Genomic DNA, 8,731 nt, shown 5'->3' with positions numbered 1-8,731 from the left:
GTTTGTCTATGTTGACTGTAAAGTTGAGGACATCTACTTTAAATAAAGAAATCTTGCTAATTTTCTAATCTTTTTATTGAAATGCTGTCAACAAACTTCAGGACTATGCATTGATTTCTTTCAGCTGCATCACAATCATTCTCACGCAGAAATATTCACATCATCTTCAACATAATAACTAGCCAATAATAGAAACGTTCCATCGGTGTGACTACAGATTAGTTTGATTTTAACAGTGCTTACTGCAGTAATGTAGCCCACGGTTAGTGTTTCAATGCAACTGTTGTCTTAATGTCCACAGGGTGTTATAAAGGACAGTGTAGCTTAAATTTCATTCTGTCCACAACGTCCAAAGATAACGCTCTGTCCATACGACAGATTTATCACAAAGGCGGTCATGTTCACGATCATGGTTACTGATCTAGAGTTCATCTGATCTTGTCTCTGAAACCCAGAGTTTCCCTCACCTCAGGCTCAACATACTGAAAGGTTTCACTAATCCTGCTTTCTGAAACGGGGCCCAGCTTCCTAAAAGAACTCCAGCACAGAGAAAAGAACAAAAACAGCAGTCAGGGGCAGTCCAACAGCATGGCCCGTTAAATAAAAGATAAAAAAAACCTGTGGCGTTCTACCTGCTTTGCATAAGCTCTGACTGATTTCCAGTCGACAGCTCGTACCCTGTCAGGAGGTCGGCTCGCTGACACCTGGTGTCCACTGAAGAGAATAAAACTGCTTTATTCAGTGTTTTTAATGACCGGATCTGTTTGTTTGGAGAGGAGACAGCCGAGGTGGTAATTCTGCACCAGGTAAAAACCTTCTGGACTCAACACCGAAGGAATCCTAAACCAAAAACAAGCAGCTCATTTTTCGGTATCGCATCAGCTCGCTTGGAACTTCGACGGAGGGGATTCCAAAAAAGGCACCAGGTCCCATTTTCCCCAATGGGAAAAAAGGCAAGTAGAAAGTAGTACCATGTGGTGAAAATGGGGCTTTAGAGAGAACATGGTTCCACCGTTCCTGCAGAACTCAGTCTGTCAATAACTAAAACCTCAAAACTGTTTTTAGAGAAACCTTCAAAGACTTAACTGATGATATAAAAACTCAGGGACCCTTAGAAAGCCAGAACATTTTTAGAACCGTTCTTCCAAAACCACTTAAATTGTGCATTGATACTGTTTATTTACAATCTAAACTACTTTGCGCCATGAGTTTGAACAAATACTACGTGTGTTTTATGCCGTTTGTGAGACTTGGTAAATGCTGCCAGCATACACTTAACTCGACATGCTTTTCTTGCTGTTGGTGACCCTTGGAGGAGGCCATGACAGCCTATATTGACTCAGATGCTGTGGGTTACATAAACATTAAGTACACATGTAGATGTTGCCTTCAAATTCTGTTGGGCTTAAAATTTGGAGTCGTCACCTGCCATCTGAATTTTGTGTTTCCATTTGCATAAATAAAAACATTTTCACCAGAAATTGGTGCAAAGAAATTCACCAGAATGCAGAAAATTAAGTGTTTAATGCTCAAATTTTTCAACTTACAGATGTCAAGATTCATGATAAAGACAATAACAATACAACAAAGGTTTACAGCAAAACATTGAACTTAGTAACTTAAAAATAACATAAGCAATATTGCCTTGCAGCGAATTTCTGAATGGGCAAGTACAGGCTACTGGCTTAAACTTGAGAATGTCGGGTGTTTTTCTTGAACTGGCCACCAATAAATCAGTCAAATAGTCAACAGTCAAAAAGCACACAAGTCTTGCTGATGTCTGCCAGAGATCAACATTAAATGTATTCCTCAGAAACAGCAGCCAGCGAGCAGCGGTGTGTTTACAGCGAACAGCTGATGGAGTTACGCTAAATACTGGGTCCAAAGTTGTTGTTTTAAGTTTCCATTTTTATTAAGATTTTATTTTTGTGTTGCTTTCTCTGTGCTGGAGTTATTTTGTGAAGGTGATGGCTTCATCCAGTTTGTTATTGAATTTGAACTAACTTTAAGCTGTCTCCTCATTATACTCCCACACAAAATAAGCTGTTTAATGGTCATGCAAAGCCTATCATTTTTCATTATATTCCAGTCAAATCATTTATGAATTTTGCTCATGGATAGTAGTTACAAATAATGAGGCTTGTGCATCCCTTTATACAGAGTACAGCCTACAGCCTATGTCAGCTGGTTAATTTGCCGAATCTGTGAGGTCTTTAGACCGCGGTGGAAACGCACACAACAGTGGGCTGAAGGAACCTTTTAGTTCCTTGAGAAGAGATCTGGGGACTTAAGCCTTGAATATGCTGGGGAGCAGATGCTGAATACTTCTGTTTATACAACCTTCTGCAGTCAGCTTGGTGGACACGTTCCACACATGCGCAGTAGATGAGTAGAGTTGGTGCCCTGGTTGCACTAGTTGCTGCGCGGACATGTCCGTGTGGTCACAAAAAATGGGAGGCATGCGTACATCTGCATCTACACGTAACCCGTCTGATGACGGTTTTTTTGTCCTTACTTTAAAAGTCCTGGGTACCTTTGGTCTAAACGTGGCTTGTGGTTACTTACAAAACTAAAATCACTTTTTGTTTCACACAGGAAACAAACATTTAAAAGTACGGTTTCTGGCCTACCCATCCATCCATACACAGACAACTCTCAGCCGTTATCAGCTACAATACCGGCTGCATTTTACACATGGAGCATTTCAGAATAAGAGCATTTTGCCTGCCTAATTTTGCTGATTTGTTCAGATGTCCTTGATTTTTATGCTTCTACCATGATTAAGTAGGCCACATAGTTTAACTGTTTCTTCTTGTCTGTTTTAACTGTTTATTGTTGGTACACGATCGGCAGCCTGCACAGGGTGTTTTATTTTGAAAATCAACCGGAATATCCATGCGGTTGATATATGTCTGACTTCCTGAGTTATGAGGAGCGCAGAGCGACCCCGCGTATTCAAGCAGTCTGAAAAGGCCTTTACATGTAAACCCTGTCACAACCATTAGCAAGAAATTAATTTACCACGTGCCAAAACCTTTATCATAAGTTTACAATGGACAATGTTCTTTGCATCTTAGACTGACACAATAATGGCAGAAGCTACTTACAGGTGTGGAAAGAACGCCTCGCTCCTTCGCCTTCATTTATTGGCTACAGCGGACATGAACAACATAAGGTCCGGTGCTGCTGACCTGCATTGGGCAGCTCAACTTGGGAAAAGAAAAAAAAGTTTACACACGTCAGACTGTAGATGTCCTAAATCCTGCCCATTTCACTCGGGCAGTTCCTGTACCCCCCTTTTCTCACATGGTTCACAGCAGTGCGGTTTCTCTCCAGTGTGAACACGTTGGTGGGTTTTTAGGTGACCTAATTGAGGGAAATTTTTTCCACACTGGTCACAGCTGTACGGTTTCTCTCCAGTGTGAACACGTTGGTGGATTTTTAGGTCACCTGATGCCCTGAAAGATTTCCCACACTGGTCACACCAGTACGGTTTCTCTCCAGTGTGAACACGTTGGTGGATTTTTAGGTGACCAAATTGAGGGAAATTTTTTCCACACTGGTCACAGCTGTACGGTTTCTCTCCAGTGTGAACACGTTGGTGGATTTTTAGGTCACCTGATGCCCTGAAAGATTTCCCACACTGGTCACACCAGTACGGTTTCTCTCCAGTGTGAACACGTTGGTGGGTTTTTAGGTGACCAAATTGAGGGAAAGTTTTTCCACACTGTTCACACCAGTACGGTTTCTCTCCAGTGTGAACACGTTGGTGGAGTTTTAGGGCACCTAATCGAGGGAAATTTTTTCCACACTGGTCACAGCTGTACGGTCTCTCTCCAGTGTGAATACGTTGGTGGAGTTTTAGGGCACCTAATCGAGCGAAACTTTTTCCACACTGGTCACAGCTGTACGGTTTCTCTCCAGTGTGAACACGTTGGTGGATTTTTAGGTCACCTGATGCCCTGAAAGATTTCCCACACTGGTCACACCAGTACGGTTTCTCTCCAGTGTGAACACGTTGGTGGATTTTTAGGTAACTTGATGTACTGAAAGTTTTCCCACACTGTTCACAGCTGTACGGTTTCTCTCCAGTGTGAACACGTTGGTGGGTTTTTAGGTGACCAAATTGAGGGAAAGTTTTTCCACACTGTTCACACCAGTACGGTTTCTCTCCAGTGTGAACACGTTGGTGGGTTTTTAGGTGACCAAATTGAGGGAAAGTTTTTCCACACTGTTCACACCAGTACGGTTTCTCTCCAGTGTGAACACGTTGGTGGAGTTTTAGGGCACCTAATCGAGGGAAATTTTTTCCACACTGTTCACACCAGTACGGTTTCTCTCCAGTGTGAACACGTTGGTGGAGTTTTAGGGCACCTAATCGAGGGAAATTTTTTCCACACTGTTCACAGCTGTACGGTTTCTCTCCAGTGTGAACACGTTGGTGGATTTTTAGGTAACTTGATTGAGTGAAAGTTTTCCCACACTGGGCACAGCTGTACGGTTTCTCTCCAGTGTGAACTCTCTGATGAATCTTCAAATGTTCAAATCTTGAGAAGGATGTGTCACAGAGCTGACAGCGATGATGTTTGAGTCCATCTCTTCCTCTCTTTCTCTACATCAACAGAGAGAAACGCAGTAAGTGAGATGTCATGGTGGAGCGAGCTATCTAAAACAATCTAAAAAATCATAAACTATATATAATTAGAACACATCTTTAAAGTTCTATACTAAGGGTTTAACAACACACCAAATCCACAGTTCAGTCCTAGATTATTGAGCCACTGTTCATTCCTTGGATCCACACCCTTATATTATTATTATAATATTCCATCTTGGCTTAATAAATGTAGTCGAAGTTGCAGGCGTGATCACTCTATGACTGAACCAAAATAAGAAGTCACATGGCACACGCATTTGGAGGACATTAAAATTGGTGTAATATAGGGATGGGGACCTGGTTCCAAAAATTCTCAAAACCCGAAAATCAATAAGGTTCAAGCTTATCGATACTGCTATCGAGACTTACCTGCAGCCAGCGAGAGACGAGGAGGGACTGATGTTATTCTTTCTAAACATCACTCACTACTTGTGATGTCAGATCAAGTTATTGAGTTACTTTGCTGTTGTAAACATTAACGTTGCTGCTCTGGAAACATTTAGCTGTATTTAAAATATTAGATTAAAAACAATGAGGCAGTTAATATTTAAACTCAATATATGTTTATTTATTGCAAGTGATATGTCATCTCAATATATAACGTTACCGCACATTGAATATTTATCCGTCATACCGTGCAGCCCTACATCATGCCTGTTGGGTCTGGTCTTACCAAATAACATCACTAAATAACAGTGAAGTATCGATAAAGAATCTGATCGTTAAGCAGTCTCAATAAGTGTATCAATATCAATAAAAATTAGCGATCCCCATCCCTAGTGTAATATTTACAAAATATAGCCCTACAGCTTTTGCAGAGAAACAGAGAGAGAGAGAGAAACAGAGAGAGAGAGAGAGATGTTATATTAAGCAGACACATTATAAATTTTACAATTTTACTGAGCGACAGCGAACACACCACCAAACTAACGTTAGTTGATCCACATGCGGCGCACTTGAAAACTGAATGGAAAATTACCTAGAAAAACCTACTGTCAATATAAGTACGATACAGGCATACATCGCTACCGCCCCAGGCCCGCCGTTGGGAATTTGGACAGGGGGACAACATTTTCCAAACTGGGCCCCTCATCGACACCCAATCCAGCACCACCTCGACCAACCCACCCTTAGTTCTAGTACAAACATGGGCAATTTCAAAGACGCTCTTGGCCATTAGCCTTATAGTGACACAGATGGAGTCTGTGCAGCATTTTTTTAATCTTTCAAATTAGACTGTGACAGTTATGTTCCTCCATTTAACTTAAAACAAGGAAAAAAAATGCCTTTCAGTGATTTGCTGATACTGACAGTAAAATCAAACATTGAAGAGATAACTGCAAAGCATTAAATCATACAATTTAATTATGAGTGAACAAATACACATACTTCACCTATCAAATTCAACACTGAGGACTACATTCATCAACGTATTGGTCAAATTATGTACTAAACTGAAATACTGTATGAGTACTGTGTCAGGTTTATCACATGTATAGCTTATTATACTGTAACCATGTTTGCAGCTGTATCCTCTGACCTGTGATGTGCTGCTGACTAGTGTTTACTGTAGGTCTGTTTTCTTGAGGCTGTTACAAATCTTTATTAATATAAAGGGAAACACAAAATTCAGGTGGCAGATGATGATTCAAAATATAATAGAATATAATGCAGTGAAGCTCTCAGGCTCTCTGTGTTGCTTTTAGATATAGATATCTTTTGTCCTGGTGTTTAACTTTTACAAGGTTGTTTATTCGTCATTATACAACACAAGGCTGCTGTATAACGAAGCAAAGGTTTGTAGTCCCTTCATGCTGCGCACACAGAACCTAACAAATGAATATATTAATATTTGAATACACATTAAATGTGTATGTTTTAATGCTAATAATACATTTATCTATCATGTAAATACATAACACAAGTGTCAAACTTGATCACATTTAAGGGTTAACCATAGACCTTTGCTTGGGCCGGGATCATCTGTACCCTTTGACCCCCCTGATGGCGGGCCTGACCGCCCCCACCAGCCGCCACAGTTACACTGTCTAATGAGAGCAGGTGTCACGATGAAGAAAATAAGTAAAGCATATCACCACAGAACTTCCCCAGTTAATGACTTACATCGAGTATTTTCCCCTGAAATGTTCTGTGTAAATATGCAGATTAGCTTGTTTTGGTTAATTTAGATGAAATCTGCAGATGCAAAAAGGTGGAGGGTAACAGTCTTAAAACAAACACCATCTAAAAAGGTGTTTTATGTCCATTAGAGTAAAAGAAGACATGGACCAAAGACTCAAAATTGACTCGGTTTCAAAATTGGTTGGCTCCACATCTAATAACTCTCCATTCTATTATCCAACGAAGTTTAGAGTCAAGGGCAACTGGACTTGGTTGAAGATACTGGAAGACGTTTCGTCCCTCATCCAAAGGCTATACTAAGTAACTGAATATATATGTGAACATGGCCGGTTTGAGTCTATAACACTGAAGTGATCAATAGGGGCTCCATGAGAGTGAAATTGTCCGTGTTAGTATTAGAACTAAAGGTAGGTGGGGTGTCGACGAGGGGCCCAGTTTGGAAAATGTTGTCCCCTATCCATAATTAATGGCTGGCCTGCATGTACAGAACTGTTTACTGAGCTAACTAGCTAATGACAGAGCCTACAGAGATCTAACACTAATACAGGTCACTGCATCAGTTAGAGTCTCTGGTGAGAAAAAGGCACCGTGGAGGAAAGTCCCACAGAACAAACTTCAGAAGAGGATGTGTTGAAAAGCTGAGCAGCAGTGGAGGAAAACTAAACTCCAGACTGACTCTGATCTCTACAAAGAGTCTCCACAGATACTATTTAGAGCTGAAACCTGCACGACGATCATTCAGAGAACAATAATGCAGGCAGACTGTTTGTCACTGAGAGAAACTCACCAACACACGAGCAAATATAATGACTCTGCTTCATTTTCACCATCATTGTTTGTTCTGCGCGCTCCCGACACAACACGGGCCGCACCGCGCATGCGCCGCGCGGGAAAACCCACAGCACAAAGAAAAGAGAAACGCCATCTTGAAGATGAAAACAGGAACCACGGAGACACTTTGGAAATCAAACCACGTCAACACAAACCCTGGAGCGGGTTTTCAGGCTCTGATCTCTAACAACAGAATGAACGGATGATACACGGACCCTCGAGACTCTTCCTCGTGTCTTTAGTCTCGTGATGAAGTCATGAACACTGACCTGAACATCGGCGCTATCAGAGCACGAGGCTGCTGTTTGGCTCCTGCGGTCCGGGTTCTGGTTCTCCATCGTCCTGCAGGTCTCCGCTGTGACTGGTGGACCGTGTTGTCCTGGACTGAGTCTGGATTCTGGTCTCGGAGCTCTTCAGGCTGAGATACAGGAGCGCTGCGGGATCCCGCGGAGTGTTCTCGCGATGTCACGGCGTCTCGCCCCGCCCCTTAGTTACTGTCGCTAAGGCCGTTTAGAAACATGGCTCCTTGATTTCAGGCAGAAGATGAAGTTTAGTTAGTTGGTTTCCTGAAACCAGCTGATCATATTTGATGTGTATGAGGGAGTGTGCTTCACACAGAGCAGAGTTTTAATGAAGCGCTTGTTATTATCACATCAGAGGCTCATGAAAATATCCTGCTGAAGCTTTTTGTACAACAAAGACAGAAATAACTTCATGTGTTACATTTAATGTTGAATTTACAGGAAGGCAGAATCATTAAGAATTAGTCGTAGACAGCGTTTCACAAAGTTTCTAAAGTGTCCTCTAACTCAACAAGTCACTAAACTGCAGGATTGTTGAAGGGAGTCTGGGACTTTCTCCCCGGGCCACAAAGGAGTAGCTATATTACGGTTACTGTTTAAATGGTGAAATCAGATGAAACAGACAGTTTGTTCACAAACATCTGCTGCTTCTCTCGGCAGCTAAGAGAGTCCAAACACATCATTAACATCACAGTGAAGCTGTTTGTTCACTTAACGGGCCATCGTGTGTTTGTCCAGGTCGGCTCTCTATTCAAATGGGGATCAGCTGCTTGAAAAGGCGACTGATGCGCATTTTCAC

The 8,731-nt window shown here is 41.7% G+C and overlaps 1 protein-coding gene across 1 annotated transcript; it reads right to left on the bottom strand.

Annotated features, from left to right (window-relative positions):
• Positions 1-1,505: 1,505 nt before the first annotated feature.
• LOC119896347 (zinc finger protein 271-like) lies at positions 1,506-8,232 on the bottom strand. The gene is made up of 2 exons (XM_038709785.1): positions 7,900-8,232; positions 1,506-4,612 (listed from the first exon to the last, which is right to left on the bottom strand). Exons 1-2 carry the CDS (start codon positions 7,966-7,968, stop codon positions 3,272-3,274), a joined length of 1,410 nt encoding a protein of 469 aa, XP_038565713.1. The 5' UTR covers positions 7,969-8,232; the 3' UTR covers positions 1,506-3,271.
• Between the last annotated feature and the right edge of the window lie 499 nt (positions 8,233-8,731).

The sequence above is a fragment of the Micropterus salmoides genome, unplaced genomic scaffold (genome assembly GCF_014851395.1).
Source record: "Micropterus salmoides isolate LMB-PRFRI ecotype aquatic unplaced genomic scaffold, ASM1485139v1 Ms_hic_scaffold_949, whole genome shotgun sequence".
NCBI lineage: Eukaryota > Metazoa > Chordata > Actinopteri > Centrarchiformes > Centrarchidae > Micropterus > Micropterus salmoides.
The sequence above is the reverse complement of the archived record's forward strand: the minus strand, read 5'-3'. Positions and strand labels throughout refer to the sequence as shown.